The sequence below is a fragment of the Centroberyx affinis genome, unplaced genomic scaffold (genome assembly GCF_046629955.1).
Source record: "Centroberyx affinis isolate AG114_WGS23_722 - 3 ecotype Tasmania unplaced genomic scaffold, CSIRO-AGI_Caff_v1 ptg000759l_1, whole genome shotgun sequence".
In the NCBI taxonomy this organism is placed as follows: Eukaryota; Metazoa; Chordata; class Actinopteri; order Beryciformes; family Berycidae; genus Centroberyx; species Centroberyx affinis.
Genome location: NW_027279371.1, coordinates 352,126 through 376,895, shown reverse-complemented (window position 1 = coordinate 376,895; position 24,770 = coordinate 352,126). Strand labels below are relative to the sequence as shown.

At 43.2% G+C, this 24,770-nt stretch overlaps 1 protein-coding gene across 1 annotated transcript; it reads left to right on the top strand.

The window, feature by feature from the left end:
- Window positions 1-1,595: 1,595 nt before the first annotated feature.
- On the top strand, window positions 1,596-22,136 carry LOC139644597 (nuclear receptor subfamily 2 group F member 5). The gene is made up of 4 exons (XM_071520027.1): window positions 1,596-1,962; window positions 14,154-14,434; window positions 15,681-15,927; window positions 21,484-22,136. The coding sequence occupies exons 1-4, from the start codon at window positions 1,596-1,598 to the stop codon at window positions 21,801-21,803; spliced, it is 1,215 nt and encodes a 404-aa protein (XP_071376128.1). The 3' UTR covers window positions 21,804-22,136.
- Window positions 22,137-24,770: the final 2,634 nt, after the last annotated feature.

Below are 24,770 nucleotides of genomic sequence, written 5' to 3'. Positions count from 1 at the left end.
TGACGTAAATAAAAAGGAGAGTATATGATCGCCAGTCATTGATCAAAAGGCATCACAATCATTAATATAAACAAAAACAAATTCTATTTTCAGATAAGCATTCATTTCGCCAAAAGACGCTTTAAAAGACCCTCTGTATTTTGCATCAATTTGATACTCATGAATAGTTCATAACTTCCCATCATTAAGATGTATGTCAGCCCTTAAAAGGTAAAAGTCTATTTGGCAAATAACAATGTGGGTAAACTGAGTTCAGATGTTTTTTTTCCTTTACATCCCTGATTAAGAGAGAATATATAAATAATGTGATGTGTTTGCAACAAAAATGAATCTCAAATTAATCAATAAAATGTATTAACCACGCGTTTATCCGGCCCAACTGCATAAGATTGTCAGCACTTCTTTTTATTCACTCTTTTTAATGGGATGCTGATGTACTTTACAGTACTTGTATCCCAACAACCGCTCCTGTCAGTCAAACGCAGCCTAATCGACCGCGGTCCAATGAGAAAGCTCCTTACTTTTTTCCAGAATCCTCTGACCAATCGCGGCCGTCCCTTCATCCCTCTCCTCTCCCGCTGAGGGGAGGGGATATGACCTTATTTGGCAGTTATGACCTTATATGGCGCGCCGCTAGGGGGGCTCCCGTACGAGGCAGCCTGTTAGTGACACTTTCACCAAATTATAGCTTTGACTCTCAGAGATGGGACAGACGGCCGAAGGGTGAAGTACACTCGAGTGGCAAAAGCCTTCTGCGCGTCAACTCGCTGTTTCTGCTTTAGGTTTCTTACACAGATTCACATCCAAAACGGCACAACGGATAGTTCGGCTGCATTAGATCCTGTGTGTTGGGTAAATAAATATCAGAGCGCACACGGACGTTTCTATCCAAACCTCACCGCGGCGCGCAAGAACAAGAGGAACCAGGACTATACCTACTCTTCGGGACTGCGCATTGTACCGTTTCTATAGGAGCTTGTGACTAAAAGAAATCCCTCGCCGAATAACTTGAAATATGGTCAGTGTTAAATCAAGCTTGTCGTTCAAGAGGCATTTCTCTTAAATCGAGGCAGTTCTCTTGAATCGCAGTCCAGTGTTTCAGCGTGGGATAGACCTTGGAGCGACCGACCGAGAGGCAAGATATTATTGTCAGCAATAGGCAAGGTTATTTACCCTCTTTCATATTTTGGAAGCAGGCAAATAGTCATTTAACATTTGCTTTCCACCAGTTTATACGCTGACTTATCCTATTGACTTTTCCAAGAGGTTACTCTTTGAAGAGAAACGTGTTTATGGATCGCTGGACAGCGAGGAGCACCGGGAGTTGTAGGCTACATTCTTATGCAACGACCATGTTGATACCTCGCTGTTCTGGTCAACTTTGATAGATGTTTACAGAAAATAACTCAACAATATAGAAAATATAACCCAGCGGTTTAAATAAAGACATTAAACGCAGACTGATCTCTGAAGGAAGTGGGAAGCGCCTTTTCGCCCTGCCTTGTTTTTTTCTCCTAAGACGTCAGGACGGATCTCTATCTCCCAGTCTGACTCTCTCTGTGGTTTAAACAAAGACCAAAGTGTTTGGGGATAGCATGGCAATGGTAGTAAACCAGTGGCAAGAGAACATTTCTGCAGATCCGGGGTCCCAGCTCCAGATTTGCGGCCAGGAGCCCGGCGGGACACCGGGGACGCCCAACGGTTCCACCCCGGGGAACGACGCACTTTCCGGGGACAAGATCCCCAACGTGGACTGCATGGTGTGTGGGGACAAGTCCAGTGGAAAGCATTATGGCCAGTTCACCTGCGAGGGATGCAAAAGCTTCTTTAAGCGTTCGGTGAGACGGAACCTCAGTTACACCTGCCGGGGGAACCGAGACTGTCCCATCGACCAGCACCACCGGAACCAGTGCCAGTACTGCCGGCTGAAGAAGTGCCTCAAAGTCGGCATGAGGAGAGAAGGTAAGGCCGAAGGTGTGCTCTATGTGTGTGTGGTTGATGTATAGTCTTTTGTCAACTCATATTATACTTTGACAAACTGAACCTGTGGCACGTGAGACATTTGTTTACAAGGTGTATCTCTGTGCGTAAAGTTGTGCGTAATGTTTATCTTGTTACACTGTAAAAAATGCCCATCATCGAGCCTCGTGTTCAGTCGTAAAATATCTTATTTTTCTCAAAGCAAGCGAAGAAAATTTGCCAGGTGGGTGAGATAATCCCACTTGTTTCCAGTACAGTTTCACTTGTTTAATGAATTTTCCAGAAATAAGCGTCAGTATTTTAACGAGGCAGAATAAGGCAGATTACTCCCCTAGCAGGCTACCAGAAAAACACTTAATTCCAAAACAAATCCGACGCAAACTGATTTAGATTGGAAACAAACAGAATCATCTCACTCCATTGGCAGATTTTCCCCCCGGCTTGCTGTAAGAGAAGATAAGATTATAAGACTGAATATGCGATTAAACGACTTGTTAAGATGGACATTCTTGCAGTGTTCCAATTTTGTCAGTGTCATTCTGAAACTGTGCCATGTGAGACATTTTGTGCGTAAAGTTGTGCGTAATGTTATCTTGTTATGCTTGCAGTTGAGCTGAAGGTTACGTGCTTCTATACAGTTTATGCTATCAGCTGCCTTAGGTAAATAATCAGACACCACCTGCTGTATCAGAATGCTTATTTTACATTGCCAACTCTGCCCCATTCAATCCGGTGCGCAGTTATTTTGTTGCTCTGTAAAAAGCTCTTCCTTTGTTCCTCTATTAATTATGGTGTTTGCTCCCCGACACCCATAGGCGCTATAAGAGGATCCCGCTACATTTGTTGCATTGTGTGGGATTAACAACGGGTCAATTAGTGCCAAAGAGGAGCAGAGGAAACGTGTTGGTCAAGCAGAGTGTTTCTCTTATCATTATCAGTCAGCAACAACCTCGCCGCGTCCAGTTCCCTGAGAGCAGCGCTGGTAGTAATTATATTTATAACAAATCAACCAAATGGAGCCGAAATGCCCTTTTCCAAACCGCTGTGTTAGCTGCACTCAGGCATGACTGCTGGGTTAAATCCTTATGTTTTTGTTTGTGCGGTTTGGATATTTCGTTCACCAGCCACCAAGATACAATTTAGAGGACATGCTGATGTAGAGCCGATAGCTTTTATGACCAAAAGAGTCTGTGTGGTTTAGAAATTATGGAGTGCCTGCAGACAAATGAGTTCCTGCGTAGTCCTATAACCTCCTTTGGTAAATTTATGAAAATGCTAAGAGCATCTGCCTGCATGCTGCAAACTAAACACATCTTCTTGGCACATACAGGCTATAAACTTAAATAAAAGGGCATTTTATATCACCCACTTGTGACATATGCTCTTAACTTCAAATCTTTAATAAAGATGTTATACTTCATTAATAGTAATAATAATCCCTTGCCCCAGAACAGGGTCAGTAACAGCATCCCTGCAGCTGGGGGGATTCAGTGTCTTGCTCATGGACACTCCGGCAGGGCATGTTGAAGGATAGACAGTGTCTCCAACCGCCCTGCCGCCCTTTGTTCTCTGCCTGAGCCAACATACAAATACAGAGACGGTGGAAATACCCGTCTTATAAGAGCCTGAGATGATCCCTTAAAGGGTTCCCGCTGGTGCACCACTAGTGTGTGTGTGTGTGTGTGTGTGTGTGTGTGTGTGTGTGTGTGTAGTGTACACACAGTCTTACCTCATGTAAAACACCCGCAGGCCACATTGACTCGGTCATGCTCCTTTCCGACTGAATGAACCCGAGGTAATCGCCTGACGCACCGCAGTGTGTTTACTGCAAAAAAAAAAAACATCCATCTTAACAAATGATATAGTTTGCTGTCGAGACAAATTGTTTTATTTTCCTAAAATAGTAAGTGATAAAATCTGCCCATGGAGCTGAAATCATTTTATTAGTTTCCCTGCAAATCAACTTCTTTCAGGAATAATCGAGTGATCTTATTTTGAGATAGGCACGTGGCTTCATGAAAATCCCTGAAACAAGTGAAATTGCATCCGAAATAAGTGGAATTATTTAATTCAAATGGCAGATTGTTTCACTTGTTTGAAGGAAAAATATTCTAGGACGCAATGTTAGCCTAATGTCAGTAAGATGGATATTTTTTGCAGTGCTGAACTTTCATCCACTATTAATTAATATAAGGATAGTGTTAAAAGGAACTGGCTTCTCCGTTCAAATGATGAGATAACATGTCCTGTCCAAGTCTGCGTTGCATATGCCACACGCTGCAAAAAATGTCCAATTTAGCAAGTCAAATTTAGTCTTGTATTGAGTCTTAAAATCTTGATTTCCTTAAAACAAGGGAAAATCTGCTCAATGGGCAGAAATTGTTTCCCTTGTTTTCAATGCAGTTCCACTTGTTAAGAGAAAAAAGTGACAAGTGGCATTATGTTGAAATACGGTATGACAGATAGCTCTTCTATTAAGATAATGCCACTTGATTCAAGACGTTCTTGGAAAAAATAGATTATTATTTCAGCCCACTGGAAGATTTTTTCACATGAGAAAAATAAGATTTTAAGACTCATTGACTTCTGGCTTCTTCAGCTGGACATTTTTTGCAGTGTAGTGAGCTTATGTAAAGTTGTGCGCCGCAAAACCCTTAAATATAGAGCAGGTCAGCTTCTACTTGGGCGCATTGGCTGAGCGCACATAATGTTAGTGCATTTGAGGTCAAAGCGAGTAAACTGTGTCTCAAATCGTCACCACATACAGCTACCTTTAGGGGCACATGCACCTACCAGCAGTTTTGACAGGAACTTTTATGACATTAATGAAACTGTAAAGTGTGCAAAATGTGAATGAAGTGTCATGACGGATAATTAGTCACATGTAGTGTTCAATAAAAGGTGGGAACAGTCCATGGAAATAACCACCAATATGTAAACAAATATCAATTACATTTTGAGAGAAAGTATTTATTTATTCTTTATCCTTAAAGGACCCCCTTCATATTTACATCAGTTTGACAATATACAATGATGCAAATTATGAATATCCTAAACTCTCATACCAGATAAAAGGGTGGGTAAAGTGAGTTTAGGTGGGTTTACCCTTCACTACATTATGAATATGTACTCATTTGGACTTGATCTGGGCAGCAACTCAGTCCAAAGTCCAGTCACAAAATAGTTGTATTATTTAATAAATGACTTGAGTAGATTTTTAGCAGTTGAAAATACTTGCACAAAACTTTCAAGAACATTTTATGAGACAAATACTGTGAAATATTGCAAATAATTTGTAACATTTCATAATCCTGGCATCATTACTCGATTTTAACATAGAAAGTAAGCATTGTTGCAGCCTAGAATTCAGAGTTTAAAGGTGCCAACTAAAAAGTGGTAAGACTGTTACCTCTCCCAGCCACTGCCTCATATCAGCCTCCCCAGAGGTCATACATAAGTCATGTTTCCTCTGCATTATGCAGCGGGGTCACCTGACAAGGTAGTCAAGGGGACATTGAGTTTATTCTGAGTTATGATCCAGGAAAAATCTTCATTTACTGTTGCAATTCTTATACATTTTCAGCACTATCCAAAACTGAATTTTCGTAAAAAAAAAAAGCAGCTGATCTGCATGTTTCATTCATGAAAATGCAGTTCTTTGGACATATTCTGTTAATCATTTAGAATCCATTTTGTAAAGTTTGAAATTCATAGCAAATAGGTCATTACTTCATTTTTACAAGAAAGAATGCAGTGTGAGGGCTCAAGACCCAGCACTGGTAGTATAGGAACAACTTCTGAAATGAAATGAAGTGTGTCACGTTTTTCTAATTATTTGTATGTGTTGACTGGATTGGGACACAAATAAACTATAAATCTATTAGGCTACATACAGATTATGTTTGTGGATACCAGCTGAGTCCTGTTGCTAACCAAGGTGATGACCTGAATTTACCTCTTCAGTAACTGCACCACTCTCTCATGAGAAACTCAGTGCAGGTTGGATTTTGAATATACAAACATTCGGGGGCTTTTCATTTACCATCTGACTGTTGTTCACATATATGTGCATTTACTACATTTTACAGTATTATGCCACTAACAAAATTACATGTAGGCATATTAGCTTCACCACTGCATGACTTTCTGGCTTTTCTATTTAGACTGAATTCATATTTAGCTACCTGAGAACAAGTCTTAAAAGTTTCATGAGGGCACAGGTTCAGATTTGGAAGAGCGTCGCCTTCAAGTGAGTGCTTCGTTTTCCAGAAGGGGACATTTGACTTCTTTCTGTGGACCGTTTTATAAAACATATTGTCAATTGTATCTCAAAAATGTCAACTTTTCAGGACTGAAGAAAACCAGTTTGGAGTTTATCCAATGGGGGTTGTAGAATTTCTACACCCATAGTGGACCATGTACTCCTTAAATTGTCAAAACATGAAAATCACCATATTTGGAGTTAAGTCTTCATGTGACAACATTGATTTGTCAGCTTTCAGTACCATGACTGCAAACATTTCTGGCATCAGCAGTAATCAAACCCTTAACCTTAGTTAGTGCCTTGCTCTCCCCACACAGCTGCAGGACCGCTGCTCATTTCTCTCTGTGTTGTCATGTGTAGCGTTTCTGACTTTGTTAGGCTGAAAAGGAAATGGAAAGGCAAAGAGAATCAGCCTGACACTTCCTTTGGAGTGGAGTGAATGTTGTAGTTTTAATTTTGAAACATCCTACAGGGACCAGCTTCACTGAGAACAAAAAAGACAGGTGTGGTAATTCGCTGGTAATGCAGGCATGCACAACGATAATGTCATCATGTCATGTCTGTTGTGTTTGAGTTAGTAGAAAGTGCGTAGATAGTAAATACAGTCTTAACAACCAACTGTAGCACAGGAATCTGTAACAGCCACACTCTGTGCTGAGTGGGCTTGCTGCTGCCTCCCCCTGACTCTTCCTTCACACTGACAAAAGCCTAACAACAGCGGCAAATATAGGCCAGTGGAAACTAAAACATTAACAGCAGACAGGTTCAAGTCAAAGTCCAAACGTGTGAAGCGGCTCGGGCCTCTGCAGTGAGTAAATACCCCACTGGAACGCTAAAGACTAACAGGCCGCGTGTATTGACTAATCCATACGGCACACTGGGCTTGTAACAGTGGGCGGTGAAACATGAAAACACTGTAGTTTGGCCCCCTTTGGCTGTGAAAACCTTACAGCCAACCTTTTACCTATCACAATGACACTGCTATTGACATATTCAGATGCTTGCAGAGGTCATTACCAGAGCTCTATCAAAGGAAAATGACTCCCATTGACAAAGCCCAATGCCACATCGTTCAGTGGCTCTCAGCCTCCATTAAAGTGATACACTGTAGAGCCAGCTGGAGCCCCATGATGTTATCCCCAAGGCCGACTTTAATATTTAAGAAAGGCATGTGGATGAATGGAGTGCGCTGTTTTTCAGTGCTTTTGGACATGTCAAGGTGAAATGGCTTCACGTCACAAAATAGCATGTATGCCTCCTTAAAGGCTTTTTTTTTAATGCTCTTCTACTCCATACTCTTTATCATACAGTATATGGAAAAAGTCATCTTAACTTGATTGTGTCTTTTAGCCTTACTGAAAAGAGATAAATAAGGGAAAACACAGCACATGTATGACTGTTTTAGTCAGGTGCGTTCTGTCAGTCACTCTAACAGACGCTGACTCTGGGTCTGTTTAGCTTGTGACCTAAGTAGCTCAACCTGTTTTTGTGTCACCCGGGTCACTTGTAATAACACACAGTTGGGAAAGAGGCACCGTGTTTGTCAGTCATTGTCAGGAACATTTAGCTCCCAAGAGATCTTCCCCCTCAGTTCACCTGCTTGTTTTCTCCACTATAGCACTATGGGGATTATACAGTATGTACATTCACATTTCAGGCATTTAGCTGATGTTGTTATCCACGATCAGCGAAGAGTAGAAGAAGTTTAAATCCCTACATCACAAGAAATAAAGAGTACAGTCAAAGCAAAAAACAGATGCAACAGATTTTCCCTATTTGTCCCTATTTGGGTTAGACCGATATTATCAGTTTGCCCATATATCGGGCCGTTATTGACCTTTTATTAAATATGGTACATCTGCCATGTCATCTACCTCTGATATGATGGAGGTTCAGTAAAAAGGTTCAGATTGTAGCATTAAAAAGCAGTAAAAAAAAAACACATACATGCAGCTTGGTGCATACATGCCTTCTCCTACATGTTAATAATCAGAGCCACTTTTTATACCTGAATAACAATGATAAAATCACAGAAAAAAGACATTAACTTAGTTGTACCACAGTCCGCTGCGTGGCAAATAAAGGGAAGACGAGATTGAGGGCAAGTGCAAAGAAGGACAGGCTGAGTCAGAGCCGCCGGAGTACAGGGTGAATTTGGTTTACTAATTCATTCAGGAACTGCCTCATCAAAGTCTGAGAGAAACTGAGGCAACTGCAGTCGGAGCTAATGCCCCCGAACGGCCTCGTGCGAAGCTGCCTCCACCTCCTCTCCCCTCCGCGTCTCTCTGTCGCTCTCTGTCTGTGTCACTATCTGTGTTTCTTGCCTCCCGCTCCCACACTGCCTCCAGTTTTTTTTCCCCTGCGCTCTCGTTCTGTTGTGTCTCTCATTCTTTAATGCTCAGCACATACTGGGGTTGGAGTCACTTCAATTCTCATTTTCGGTTCATTTTCAATAATTTCTCTGTAGATTGGATATAAGAGCGTTGATTGATATAACACAATAGCGATTCTGCCTATATCCAGTTCATGAAAGCTTTTACATTTGCTTTTCCAAACACCCGGTGTCTGGTAGCTCTTTCCTGGGAAAAATCCCCTGGCGCATGGGAAATGATGCGATTTTACCACAACAGTGATTTGGTTTGGAATCAATAGAAGAAGAACTGGGTAGTTAGCATGAGCAGCGATAGCCACCATGGCTGAACAGACAAAGAAAAGAGCGCCACCTACAGAAACTCAAACTTCATCAACAGAAAATGCAAGGAAAAAAGAAGTCACAGTCCCGCCCACACTGGTTTGACTGACAGGTGATCTCTGGGAAGTGCAGTGCAGAAACACCACAGGAATGAGCGCTTAGCACCAAAGATGTCACCAAAATATAAAAACATACAAGGATCTTGCCGTTTACCGCTTTAATGGCAAAAGATTTCCAGTTTTTCAATTTTGAAGAAAACACAGTTCCTAGATTGATTGAATTGGAAGTGAACTGAACCCAACCTTGATACCTGTTTCTCTAACCTTCTCCTGTCAATATCTTCACGCTCTATTTTCTATCTCTGCTTCTCTCTCTCCTTGTGTCTCTTTATCTCTAACTCTCTCCTGGCTTACATATTAGCTGCTCCTTGCCACAGAACAACGACCTGCAGGTCAGAGTTCAGAGCCAAAAGCTAAAAGAGCTGCTGTGAGAGCCGCAGGAATAATACCTGGGTGTCACATCACACACTGCCTCCTGAGCCGGATCACACCCATGTGCATCCATACAGGCATGCATCCATACAGGCATGCACACACACACACACACACACACACACACACACACACCACACACACACACACACACTGAAGCACACCTGTGTAGCTCAATGGGTGCAGCATGATAATAGCAGCAGGTTAAGTGGTTTGACTCATCCTGAAGACACCCATGCTGAAAATGTATGGCCTCATGCTACTGCAAGGATAAAAGTACTGCAAGGATAAAAGTACTGCAAGGATAAAAGTACTGCAAGGATAAAAGTACTGTAAGGACAAAAGTACTGCAAGGAAAAAGTACTGCAAGGATAAATTAAATGGCATATTACTGTTGTCAGGTGAAAACCTTGTATCTCATAGAAAAACAGCCTTGTTTTTAGCTTGACAATCATGCGTTTTTGAATTTATCTAATTAATTTTGAAAACGTTACATAAACCTGAAGGTTGCAGAGTTCTCTCAACCCACAGAGGAGCATGTGATCCTTCAACTAAACTTAAATCATTAAAACACTTAAAACACAAGGTTTTCACCCGACAGTGACAAAATGTGCTCTCTCGCTCTCTCTGTCTCTCTCTCTCTCTCTGTCTCAGTTTAATTCAATTCAATGAGCTTCATTAATATGACATATTTATGTGTTGCCAAAGCATTTAAATTACAGTACATCAAAAAGGAACAATAATAATAATTGATAGCAGTAATGAAAGTAGGAACGATAATGAAAAAGCTCTCTCTCTCTTTCCTCTCTCTCACTCACACACACACACACACACACACAAACACACACACACAGACACACAAGCACACTTAGCTGAGCTGTGGGACTATGTGACGTAGAAGCAGCGCCACGGTTCATAGGGGGTAAAGTGTTTATTTTTTGCTAGCCAATGGAAGCTTTAGAAATGGAAAAGCTACTTATTACACTCAACAATTAGACTGAGCCAAATCTATAATGCGTCTGCGTTGCCCCGGCACCATGACCTTTTAGTCCAAATGTTGATAGGCCTTAATTGTATTTAGCTGCTGCAACCCTCTGTAATTCCACTAACAGTCTGACCCAGAGGCTAATCCAGGACAGCCGAGCAGCGAACCGTGCGCTCTGCCAGCTGCCATTTGCTGAAGTGGCATTTTAAAAGTCGCAGCTGAAATGTCCCATGGTACCTCTGTTTGCATGCACTTTCCTCCCCTCGCTCTCCCTGCCCTCCTTTTGTGCCATCGCTACTGTGGGCTGCTGTTCCCGTTTTGGGTTTTGGGGGATTTGTAGTTCTTTTGTAGAGGCTTTTTCGGCCCCTGTTCGGAATCAGGATCGCTTCATTTGCCAAGTACAATAAATGTACAGGAATTCAACTTTATGGCATTTGTGCAGAGAAAAAAAAAAAAACTGTTCCCCCGGTTTTTTTCTGTTGTCTGATGAGACAAGATCAGCCAATTACACTAAGCCAAGCCACGGTGGACCAATTAAAAAGCAGGAAACAGATTATGGCAGGCGCCCAAATCTGACTTTATACTCACTCCCCCCCACTCTCTGTCTCTCACTCTGTCTGTCTCTCTCTCTCTCTCTCTCTCTCTCTGTCTCTGTGACCCAGTCTCTCATCTTCTCTTATCCTAAGGCGTCCGATCTTGTTTGGTCTCAACTCTCTCTCTCTCTCTTTCTCTCTCTCTCTCTCTCACACACACACACACACACACACACACACAGACACACACACACACACACTGTCTTGTTTTCTCTTGTCTTCCTCCCCCCTTTCCCTGTCTCTTCCCTTCTTTCTCTCCCTCTCTCGATATACTTCATCTCTCTCTCTCTCTCTCTCTCTCTCTCTCTACTTTCCGCTCTCTCTTTCTGTCCCATTTCTCTTTCAATCCCTTTATCTCTCCACATCCCTTTCTCTCTCTGTTAGTCTCATCGGCCAGCTGTAGGCCAGGAAATAGAGAGAGCAATGTGTCTTCAGTCAGACGTACTCAAGTGCTCAGCCACTCAGCCACGAGTGACCGCCACAATGAGGCTTTTGAGAAGTCAAGTGGATCAAGTAGATTTGCCGTCTGCAGGATTAACCACTAATCAATAAGAGACCAGATTAATAGCTTTGAATTTGCAAATCAGTAACATTACCAGGGTTAGACACTGGTCATGGAATATCTGGAATAACATTTGATAAATTCTCTGGGAAAGTCAGGGAACATCAGGGGATTTTACCAGTAGGTCACTTACAGGAATATACTGTACCAGAGTGTATTTCACAACTTGGTTCACACATTCATTGCATTAGCTGGTGGTTTTCCGCTGTTTTTCCCCGGAAACCAGACTGTTCACCCCTGTGGAACTTTTCTGAGCTGAAGAACATTAACAGTCCGGGAAGGAATGACAGTTTTAGGTCATGGGAGTGCATGGAAGACTTGGTTATGGACAGTCAGGGAAAAGTCATGGAATTGCACATCAGCACACACGGTGGGAACTCTGCATTACAGTAACATCTTTAATTGGTGGCAACAGTACTGTATAACTGACATTCAGTGTTTTTTCATAACATATATGCTGCTTGGTGGATGCTTTTAGCCAAAGCACCTTAGGGTTCTCAACCTTTTTGGCTTGTGACCCGAAGCAATGCCTACTTGTGACCCCCCACCCTCCCCCTGCCATCAAAGACAGTCCAACCAGAGAATAATTTTCCCTTTTGAGAGGTTGAGGTTGAGAACCACTGCCTTAGAGTACCTTGACTGAATAAATTTTTAGCATTGGTGACCCTTGTAGGAATTTAACCCTTAACCCTGGCAGTTGCAGTGCCTTGCTCTGACCATTGAGCTTCACAGGACAACAACTTCCACCCCCGCTCCTCAAAATGCTCTCTTTTGTTTTGTTATGGGTTTTTTTTTTTTTTTTAATTTGTGGAATTTTGCTAAGAAAGCCATGTGCGGCTAAGCTAAGACATCTGTTCTTTGCAAAGCGAGAGACGAGAGCCGTGCCGTTGGAGTGCGAGTGACAAGGAATGTCCCGTGGTGCAAGGTTGTCTTTGTGACAGGCAACACCTCTTCATAGCTCGGCCTAGCGAGACTGTGTTGTTTGCCAAAGGAGACCACATTCTTTTCCGGGAACACGGGTTGACACGAGTTCACTGGGAAAACTAGTATTTTGAGGTCAACACCTTTTGCTCTGAGGTATTTTATCTATGCGGTGGACGGGCCAGAATTAATGCCATTTTTATGATGCTCTTGAGTGATTTGACCTCTCGTTTTTTGGACGTTCAGTTGACACAGCTGCTGCGTCCGAGGTGACAGGTGACGCCGAGTTGAAAAGTATTTTCTAAACCGAGGTTTTGCCCCCTCCTTCTCTCTCGCACGCCTCTCTCCACCTCTTCCCTCCACCTGTCTCTTCATGTAAACCAGCGCTCTCTATCTCCAGCCTCATCTCATGCTATATTCAGGCATACTGAAGACCACACCTTTTCTCTCTTTCCCCCTCTGCTGCCCCTCCCTCCCCCTTCTCCCTGCTCACAATCTCCCTTTTCTCAACTTATCACCTCACACTCTCTCCTTCTCCACCTTATCTTGCCATTTCACCCTTTTACCTCATTTTTTTCTCGCACATTGCCCCCCCTCCCTTCTCTCTGCATTTTCATTGCCTCCCTCTCTCTCTCTCTCTCTCTCTGGCGCTCTCTCTCTCTCTCTCTCTTTCCCTCTCTCTCTCTCTCTCTCTCTCGCTCTGTGTGTAACAGTAGATGGAGTTATTAGTCAGACAGTGGGGATGACTGAACAGGTGTTTTCCAAATGGGCCTTTGAGCGCTCGCCGCATCATCATCGCTCGGCACGAGGGGTTCCGGCATGTGTGTGTGTGTGTTTGTGCACGAGAGCTTGGCCTCTGTGTGCCCTTTTCGCCTCAGGCTGAGCCATTTGGCAGCAGAGGGGGGAGGATGTGTGTGTGTGTGTGTGTGGGTGTGTGTGTGTGTGTGGGTGTGTGTGCGCATATATATATGTAGGTGTGAAGAAGTGTTATATCTTTACCGGCTGCTGCTTGTCATTACTCATTGATGCACGGCAGCAATGGAGAGTGGCCTTGGCCTGGCCATTTTCCATGGCTGCATTGCTCCATTGAGAAGACAAGTGCTGACATATTTAGAGTCGGACAAATTTCCCTGTTTTCTACACTTTTTGACCCCTACTCCCCCGGATCCTGCAGGGTCACTCCCCCCCCTCCAGCCATTCAGCATGCCCCATTTGCCTCCTTCACCCTCCTCTCCTCTCCTGTCCTTTCCCCTCCTCTCCCTTCCTTCTCTCCTCCTGCAGGACTTGATGTGTCTTTAGGCCGCAGTGTGCCTTTCATGCTTTTCCTCTGAGACAGTGCAGAGGCCATGTGGATGTGGACCAGGTTTTGGTTTATCGTTTATCGTGGTAGCAGGCCTGCTAAATCATGACAGTTAGCACTTTACCCCGTAGTGACAAACTGATGACAGGGAAGCTTCAGACTTTTACTGTGTGCTACAAGTGGTGGGCTGGACGGAAATGAGAGAGAGAAACAATAAACAATATCTAGCTCTGGAAAAAAGTTACATATTCATATATTAAAAGTTCAAAGATTAAAGTTTGTGTATGCTCATATTTCTCAATGTGTCTCATCCTTAGCTTCTGAATTCTAAACCTCCTCTGTCTTTCTGTCTTGTTTTCGATCAGCTGTCCAGCGAGGACGTATGTCAAACTCCCAGACCAGCCCGGGACAGTACCTGACCAACGGCAGCGACCCGTACAACGGCCAGCCCTACCTGTCTGGCTTCATTTCTCTGTTGCTGCGCGCCGAGCCCTACCCCACGTCCCGCTACGGCGCCCAGTGCATGCAGGGAAATAACCTGATGGGCATTGAGAACATCTGCGAGCTGGCGGCCAGGCTGCTGTTCAGCGCTGTTGAGTGGGCCAAGAACATCCCCTTCTTCCCTGATCTGCAGCTCATGGACCAGGTGAGCTGGCCACTTCAGTGCCTGACTAGAATTTACATTGGACCTACAAATACTTGACCAGCAACTGATTTATTTATTGAATTTCCACTCAAAAATACAATATATACACAAGACCTACAGATAGACACATGTTTTTTTTTTGTCCATGGATTAGACTTTTTAGAAAACAATAGATTTTATTTTGTTCTTTTTCCTGAATTCAGCCTCGCCCAGATTGACTAGCCACACTAAGTGATAAACTCTTACTGCAGCTGCTTTGTATGCAGACAAGCTTGGCGACTGTAAGGGCAGAAAAAACATGATGGCATAAACAAAAATGAAATTGTTTTCATCGTACTGCGCCACTGAATGAAAACCAAAAGAAAGCTATAAACCAACGAAAGCTCACCATATCAATTCATTTTCACGGACTATGATTTATAGACTACTTTATAGATAACTTCTGGGAAAGATTTTTTATGATACCTTCTGTTTAATAAGGATTGGGCCTGTAAACCACGAAAAACACATGCACTTTGTTTTTATTCCTTATTAAAATGATTTAATCTTCACAGTGGCATGTAAAAAGGAAATATCTTGTATTATTATTATTCACTGTAGGCCAAGAGAGGTACTCATAGGCCTGATGTCAGTTCACATGTAGATTTAGGCCAGCTGTAATGTCTTGGCACAGAGTCACCTAACCTATAAATATTCACATATGCTTTTGGCAGACGTAGTCATCACAAATATTTCATGCTATCGCTGTACCATATCATTAATGTCATGTCATCTCCCTCCGTAAGTGCTACAGTATCATGCACCTTGTTGTGTACTTTCTATAAACCCGGTCTTGGTGATGCCTGATTTGATGAATATTAACTTTCAATCTGCTATCAAAAGTCTCCCTTTACACCAGGCATTAACCAGTGTACCAGCATTAACCAGTCTATCTAGATCCAGATCTGATGTAGCTGGATGGTGTTTAGACCTGGCATTAAAATGCATCGCTGGTGTAGACACGCCGAAACGAAGATTTTCATGCATGTCACTTCCTTTTGGAATATTTTTGGATTCCCAAATGCAGATCGCCACCAAAATCGAATCAATTGGGCAAAGGTCTATCTGTCCACCATATTTTATGGAAATCCGTTAATAAGTTCTGAAGATATCCTGCTGACAGACAGACAGATGAACTAACACTTACCTCCTTTGCAGAGGTAATCATTTCCTCTATAATAACCAGTCCATTCCTCCTGTGCCCTAGGTGGCGCTGCTGCGCATGTCATGGAGCGAGCTGTTTGTCCTGAACGCCGCCCAGTGCTCCATGCCGCTCCATGTGGCTCCTCTGCTGGCAGCGGCCGGCCTGCACGCCTCGCCCATGTCGGCAGAGCGGGTGGTGGCCTTCATGGACCACATCCGTGTCTTCCAGGAGCAGGTGGAGAAGCTGAAGGCCCTGCAGGTCGACACGGCCGAGTATTCCTGCCTCAAGTCCATCGTGCTCTTCACATCCGGTAAGCTGGAATGATGCACATGTGTACATATTCATAGAGTAGAAGAGAACAGTTTATTAAAGGAAACAAGAAAACGGGATTTTGATGGGGTATTGCTTCGATAATTTAGTTGAAACAAGATATTGGGGTGGGACATAACGGGGGGGGGGGGACTGTTTGAAAGTTCAAAAATGTTTTGTGCATAATCTTGAGCTGTCACGAATTCCAAATTCTTCAAAGTGAATAAATCCCAACCACTAGGGACAATCATGGTGTCTTAGGAAAAGGAAGCAAGTTTTTCACGGGTGAACACCCAAAAATGCACCACTGTACCAATTTGCCACTGATGTCACTTCAACATTTGTAAAGTTGCAGGAGGGCGAACTGTTCAAAAATCAATTATGGTATTATTTGTTGAAATGCCTACTGGTACGCCATGAAGAAACCACTAAAAATAGTTTTCCAGGAAGTAAAAATAGTCAGATTTTGATATAAAAGTACAAGATTTCTTTTGGTTTTGGCATTTATTGTTATTGCACAAATATACCGTAAATATCAATTACAAATAAATGATGTGTAGATGTGTAGCTGTCATGCCTGATACACCTCCTGTGGTTTTCAGTATAATCCAACCACTCTGGGCATTTTCACTCTATCAGACCAAAGCAATCTGAACTATACTGTACTGGCCTGGTTACCGATTTGGCTCCTGGAGTGACGCACAATGTATGCATGCATGTTGACCCTGAAGTGCAAAAGTGACTTCTTTAGAGACAGTGGCTACGTTTACATGCAGAGAGACGTCTGTCCCTAACCTGCTTACTCCAGTAACCTGGTTTAAGGTTGACACATTTAAACGTCATAATTTAAGCCGGGTAAGCTCATCGTCCAATTATGAGAAACAGGGTTAAGATGCTCGGTTTACTCTGATTCTTATTCCTTTCACTTGGTTTTCACCCTCTGCGCAAACTCGGACTCCCACAGTATTATGGGTAGATTTTGATGTCAACACAAAACATTACATTTCTTTCCCATGTAAGCAACTGTTGCTCAGTCAAAGATGGAGGAGTTAGCTGGCAGGTGGACTGTGCTTTCTGTAGGAGGGAATATTCTGTTAATTGGTTTATTTGGCAATGGGAGGGTTTTAAAAGTACATGTAAACAGCTTAACCTCAATTAGACCTTAAGAGAAATATGGCCAATAGCCGGGTTACTGTGCATGTAAACACAGCCAAGGTAAACTCACATCTTTATCACATCCTTATCTCTGAGGCCATAATACAACCATTGAATACAATAATACATTAACCTCATACCATGGTCTGGGTGACTAATGCAGAAATTCAAGGGATAAACATTTCATTTCAGGGAAATCTTCTTTTTTTCTTTTTTTTTTCTTTTTTCAGCTCTTCAGTTTTGTTTTGTTTTTGAGACCACAGTTTCATTCTTTACCACTGGGGATTCCAGTTTTCTGCCTTTTGCTCTATTATTTCCTGTTTTATGTAGGCTACTGCTCTGATCACATCCCTGAATTTTTGTGGTGGAATACAATTTTCATGTTGCTTTCAAAATGCCCAAGTTAGCTATCGCAGCACACAAAAACCTACATTTGTTTAGTTCTGAAACCAAAATAAATTTGTTTAGTTCTGATGCAAACATCTGATCCATTAGCTTTCCCAGCAAGACATTACTGCTACAGCTGGCTTGCAGGTTACTGCTAGCTTAGAAATCCACATGGGACTTTGTAATTGCAGTAACTATGCATGTGTTTTTTTTTTCCAGCAAATGCAGTATCTAGAGTTAGCAAAGCAGTGTGGGAAACTCCAAGTATTTTGGCTAACTAACATTAGCCCGTCAGCTAGTTGGCAGTCTTAAACCATAGCTGCAGTTTGCCAAAAACATGATAGTCGCTTCTTGTTGGGGCATTCTTCTTCATGTATTATACAACAGAGCAACTCGTCAGGTATTATCTCATAGACCTGCAGAGAACTATATTCCTGTCCATCATTCTCTATAGTTTGACCGTTACTCGATTAATACCTTTCGCCTCCATGTAACATTCTTTACTTCTGGTGCAATGGACTCCAACTTCACCACTCACTCACTCGAGACTTCAACTGTACTTAACCTGCAGCCTTTTCACCTCCAATGAGCCTGACCGGGATGTGACCTATGCTAGATATCGTCAATGGCTCCACATGTAAATGCTAGTGCTACAGCCTGCTCTCCTGCTAGTCAGTTCCCTCCATGAATTTGACCGTAACTTGACCGCTCACTCATAATAGGCAGTTATTGACCTTATGCGTAGCTGCTTGTGTCTCAGTCAAATCAATTTTGCTGGTGTTCAGCTGACTCACCCTAAGCTTTTGTTGTCAATATAACCTTAAGCTTATCTTATTGTCATAACATCATGCACTTCAACTGCTGTGAGTGTTTCTTTGGTAAATTAATTGCCCTGATACTGATACATTGATCACTGAATTTCTGATGGCCAGTAACTGATTACCAGCAAGTTATTTGTTCAGTGGGGATAAGGGATAGGCAAGTAAATTGTTGTCTTTACATTTTTCCCAAAAATCTGTACTTTAAATAGGGATGAGTCCAGTATTAATCAGACAGGACATGTGGGTACAGCTAACATGCTAGCAATAACCTGTTAGCATTAGAAAGTTTAAAATTCATACCATTTTACAGTCTATTAATGACGGAGATATAAAACTCAACATGGCTACAACATGCCAGGCTAACAGAAAATAGATGTTTACAGTTGGCTCAACTTTGATCTAAATGTACGGTTTGGGTGAGAGTCCTGGGGACGAGTGCTAGCATGTTGTTGTTGTTGTTATTTTTCGCTTAGTCCAACCAACTCAGCTATTAACTAGAGGGATGCCAGCAGCCTCAATCCGCTTCAAATTGCCCCCTGGTGACAACCATAATTTACATCGCCTATAATCTTCTTTTTGAGTCCATCATACTATTTGTCTAGGATAAGGATAATTTCTTTCCACGATTAAACCACTTGGTTTGCTGACTGTCACTGGCTCTTCATATTCATCACTATTGAATGAACATAATTAATGTAGTACTAGCATATACGTCATTTGGTGGATGTTTCTATCCAAAGCTCTGTACGGTACCATGGGAATTGAACCCCAAACGGTGACAGTGGTGCATCATGTTCCACCATAACAGTTTTGTATCTTGAGGAAGATCCATGGCATTGGCATTGTTTTGATACTGCTTATACACAAACCCCGGTGAGGCTTATCCCAATAGTCGTTGGGCTCCAGCGCCAGCCAAAATACTGTCAGATCTGGGATACTTCAATGAGAGATCATGCCTTGTGACCCAGGGGGAAACGGATGGCGAGGAAGCCAACAAGGAGGTGTCTCTCGCCCTTGTTTTTATTGCACTTACCCCCCTCTTCTCCCTCGCATGGCTTGTCAGATTCACTCTGCGTGTACCTAGTTTCAGCATCAAGCTCTCTTCCATGTGGGTGGCTGTGGATCCACCTCTCCCTTCTCATTTCTTTCTCCTTCACGCTCCCATCTATTATTGAAACCAGTCATCCACCCCTCCTCCCCCTCCTCCTCCTCCTCCCCCCTGGCTCCCCAAACCCAACCCACGAGCCCAGCCCAGGCCCCAGGACCCCTGCCCCCACCACGGGGGTTGAATTATGTATGGTGGGTTTCAGCGAGAAGGAGGATTCGCCACAGTCCCGGCCGTGACCTACATAACCCCTGTAGCCCTGAGCATCCCATGTGACTTCCCTGTGCGCGGGCAGACGTGTGCACTTGTACACACATTGCAAAAACGAGACAAGTCACGATGGAAAGGCAAACTCCCATATACAATAAATTTAGTCACACATGCAAATATTGCTCACAAAGAAAGTCGGATATACCAACGGAGGCAGACACACACACACACACACTTACAGACCCCTTAAACCTTAAACCTGACTCTGGTAGGATGAGCTAACAAGCTGAGACAAACACCAATCGTCTCTCACCTCCGCCCTCCGAGACCCCTCCCTCCTCTCCCCGGTGAAACCCAGTCCCATCAACCCACATCAGAGAATGGGCATCTCAGTCCTGCCACCCTGATCCCTCACCCCCACTGACCCTGTGTGTGCCCAAGGATCAGACAAAAGAACATGGCACTCTGTGTGGAGGGGCGCCCACAGAGCTGTCGCTTTGGCACGCGAAGGGGGTTCAGTCGCACGGACAGCTCTGCTAATCCCAGCCAGGCAGTGACCGCCTTGTCACGCAGGACCCAAAATGGCGACCGACAAAAAAAAAACTGTCCAGCCGCCCCCCTAGTGGAGGAAAATACAGCCGACCTGGGAGTTATTATTCACCCGGGATGATGAGAATAGTGGTCGCTGGGGGGCGGCGGGTTTAACACAGTCGATTAAAATATGAGGTAAATTAAATCTTTTGTTGCGTGGAGCTGAGGCTCAGCAGGGCAGGGTTTACACAGGGGACAGATCAAAGTGTTAGATGACAAAGGGGTCCTGCGATGCAAGGTGACAGGTTAAAACCTACGGGCCAGTGCTTTAGCACACTAAAGGAACGCACTTGGGAAGAAATTACCCTCGTCGTGAAAGCCTTTCTTACAAATGAGGGTTCATTCAGGGGACAAAGCCAGAGAGCAGCGGCACTCACGCTGAATGTACAGTATGTGGCAGAGTACAGTAAAATGTGCCTTTGTTTTGAGTTCACACATCCCTGACCTCCTTGGCTAAATCCCCCGTGCACTCCCTGCACACAGAGGGTGTGAAAAGTATCGCAACACAGCGTAACACACTCTCCCGGTTGTGCGAGACTCGCGCCCGGGCGGGGGCCGGTGGGAGGGGAGGTGTGAGGAGGTGGAAGGCAGAACATGACCTCCAGCTGAGGGGAAAGGGAACGCTCCGGTCCACTGTGACCATAGACCACAGGGGTGTAGCAGACAGCCTCGACCTCCACAAGTTTCAGCCACATTCCTCTGGGTTGAGGATTTTGAATATAAAAGAATAACCATCAGCTATCTAACTTGTCTTCCTCTTTATCCCCTCTTCAGTAAAGTACAAAGAGCAGGATGAATAATGACTCATTCTCTCTTACCCCTCTCTCTCTCTCGCCTTCTTTCTCATTCATCCCCTTTCAATCACCTAGATGTGATTGATATCGGCTAAAGACAAGTCAACTCTACTTTCTCCCCCCTCCCTCTAGAGGCTATGGGTCAATGCTATCTAATTCACTGCCAAATCCCTGTCACCTACACTGAGAGAACAAAATATTAGGACACTCTCTCTTATATTAAGTTGCACCCCCTTTTTTCACAATCCACGCCTCAGTTGTCTCATTGCTTGAAAAATCTTCTTTAACCTGACTCCTCCCTATTATCTACATCTCCCTTCCATGATTGAAGTGGCTTTTATCAGATCATAACTATCACCTTCATTGCTGGTAATATTTAGAACATTTAGTGTACTTGCTCACTACTACTACTACTACTTTCAGACACCATAGGTCCCCTAAAGACTTCTATTTGAACCATAAACTCATCTCTACTGTCTCTTCCCTCCCTCTAGATGCCATGGGGCTGTCAGACGTGGCCCATGTGGAGAGCATCCAGGAGAAGTCCCAGTGCGCCCTGGAGGAGTACGTAAGGAACCAGTACCCCAGCCAGCCAAACCGCTTCGGACGCCTCCTCTTACGCCTGCCCTCGCTGCGCATCGTCTCCTCGCCGGTCATCGAGCAGCTGTTTTTCGTGCGCCTGGTAGGCAAGACGCCCATCGAGACGCTGCTTCGCGACATGCTGCTGTCGGGCTCCAGCTACAATTGGCCCTACATGCCCACCGTGCAGCGCGACCGGCCCATCTCCCTCCACTACAACGAGAACGGGCCCTGAGACGGAGAAGAAGAAGAAGGAGGAGAAGTTGCAGAAATTCAGGCTGAACGTCCATCTGACTACTCACCCATCCATCCTTCCTTCCCTTCATCCTCTGTCTTCAACTTCTCAACTTTCCCTGAAGAAGCTTCTCCCTCACCATTCCGCCCAGACCGACCATACAACACTTCAGCGTCCCAGTTAGACAAGCCAGCGAATCATTCACCTCCTCTCAAAGGGATTGTGGCCAATGCAGAGACTTGGTGGCCCATTGCAGTCCTTCAGACGATGGTGCAGTCTATGTGTGAGATGTGGCGTGAGATGGACTGGTTGGTAGAACAGGTTATTGCGCAGTTCACCAGCAGGTCTGTTGGACTCACTGAAGATGTCAGTCTCAAACCCCAAACAGGGGCAGCAAAAGACAAAACATTGCTCTATTGTCGGTGCTACGCCTTCATTTATAGTGGCTATGTCCAAGCATCCCAGTATGGCGAACATTGAGCAAGGGCTTTGCCAATAGAACTCTACAACCAACCGAACAAGGCCCATTGTTTATTTACCAATTTTTATTTTGAAGAAAACCAGAAGCCATTAAAAAAAGACAAATGCCAAAATGTCTTGGACTTTTGCAGAGGACATGTTTATTGTGTGTGTGTATTAGCACTGTTTATATGGAGAGAAAACTCATGATTGTGTCCATATGTATATCATTGATTCATAGGCATCTATAGCGTATTAGGGTTCAATGGGAAAAGCTCAGGTTCAAGGGTGGGGAGACAGACAGACATGCCAATATCAGTACAAAAGGACAAAAAGACAAACCCATCTCACCAATGGGCAAAATTTAAACTTATCAACGACCTGTGCCAAAGCTGAAAAATGCATATTGTTTGGAATATTTTTGTGGTAGTGTTGGTGATGAAAATTTAACTTTTGGTTTGTCTATAATTTGACTTTTTACTTGTATCTAGGTCTCAGGGGGAGAGGGAGTTTGTAAAAAAAAAAACAATAAATAAAAGCTTAGGCACTTGCATTGTAAAACTAGACAGAACCTACACTTATTCACTCCCGCAAAATCACAGCACTGGTAGATTCTTGCTACCCCTCTGCCATTCTATCTACCTTTTTACTTATTCAAGTGGCCCATTATAACTCCTACATAATGTTATCATAGGAATGACACAACACATTCTTGTTTTTCATTGTTTTACAGTCATGATTGTCAGTCCCTCACTTAACGACAGTGGACAAAAGCTGTGGAGCGAATATTGGACATCTTGGACTGGGGGGCGCATTTTGTAAAACTAGCTGTATTTGCCTTAGAACAAAGATTTTGTCACTGAGCATTTATCTTATGACTGTGCCATAATCTCTTGTTACCTGTTATAACAGGTATTATGTCCTCCTAATGTCATTTCGGGAAAGGAAAGCAACTCACGCACTGTCAAAAAAGGAGAAAAAAGATACAAACATCAGGCAGTATGAAATGACGACAGAAAATCCACTGCATCATGCGAATATGATATGATGCAACACGCAAGAACAAAGGGCGTTTCGGCTTACATCATCAGCACTTTCGTTTTTTCGACATTGTGCAGGTTCCTTTCCTCTCCCTAATGATGTTGTCATGTAGGGAAGGCCCCCTCAACTCACATGTGTCATTCGAGCTTACTGTACCGATACCGTAGAGAAATGTATCACTAACCTCCGAAAACCTCAGTTAATGTTACAATGTTATCCTGGTTGGACTTTTGACTGTGACTTAGTTTAGGATTATATTAAGTGTTTTTTTTTTGTTTTTGTTTTTTTGTTTGCAGGAAGCAAGTTTGTTTTGACAACCTGTCTCACATTTCCAACATGGCACTGTGGTATCAGCATCAAGTATTGGTATTTGAAAAGCCATCTGGGACCTTAGAAAGCTGTCTGTTGATAAATGACTTCACAAAAAATTTCTATAAGAGTTTGTTTTTTTCCCCCTCTATTTTTGTTTGGAAATATGGATCCATTAATTGAAATAAAATTCTGTTGTTCACAGTAAGTTTTCTGCCTTGTATCATAGTGACTTAATTGCCATCAGATGGTTTACAACTGAAAGAACACTCTATGAATGAAACAGTATACATTTTATATTGTAAAGATCTTGTAAATACTATATTAAAGGATTTATTTATAACATTTCTACAATAGTATCAAACATTACAAAAGATACCAGCTTTGGGTTTTAATTTAATAACTGTATTTTGGCCCTCCACCAACAAAAAAATTAGTTCCCCCTTGCTAAGCAATAATCCATGCTTGCTTCATTCCTTTCATAGGTCAAAGCAGACTAATACTGTTTGACTTGTGAGGTACAAATTTGTATATTGTGGTTATAAGCATCTCGTCCAGTGCATGGTCGGAAACAAATGTTGCATAAAAATACCTTATATCATACTTCATTCTGATTGGCTGGAACCTGTCCATTAATTTAATTTAAACCGATATATGTAACGCAATTATTAGACCATCTATCTGTCTATCTCCATCCTTTCACAGTAGCTGTTTGTTTTCAAATTCCGACTATTGATATCAATTGCACCTCAGTCTATTCCGGATAAATAACTCTTCTTTCGGCCCCCAGATATTTTTCTCGTTCCTAAGAGCACTTTGATGCAATGAGGGAGAAAGGCACGGGCCGATCAATACTGTGGATCAATCAATGACTTTAAACCATGTGGGGGTTTCCCTCGCTCACGGCAGGGTGCAGCCCAAATGTTGATACAGGCCTGCTGTTAGATGGTGCGTGATAGAATGTAAACAAACACTCTGACCCCTAACATTATGGTGTATGTGTGTGTGTGTGTGTGTAGGAGAGAGAGAGAGAGAGAGAGCAAGTCTGAGAGCACACATGGTCTTTGACCTTGGGTTCAAGGTGTGTCACTATGTGTGTGTGTGTATGTGTGTGTCCTAAAAGAGTGTGTTTACCACTGACTTGGAGTGGTAGCTCTT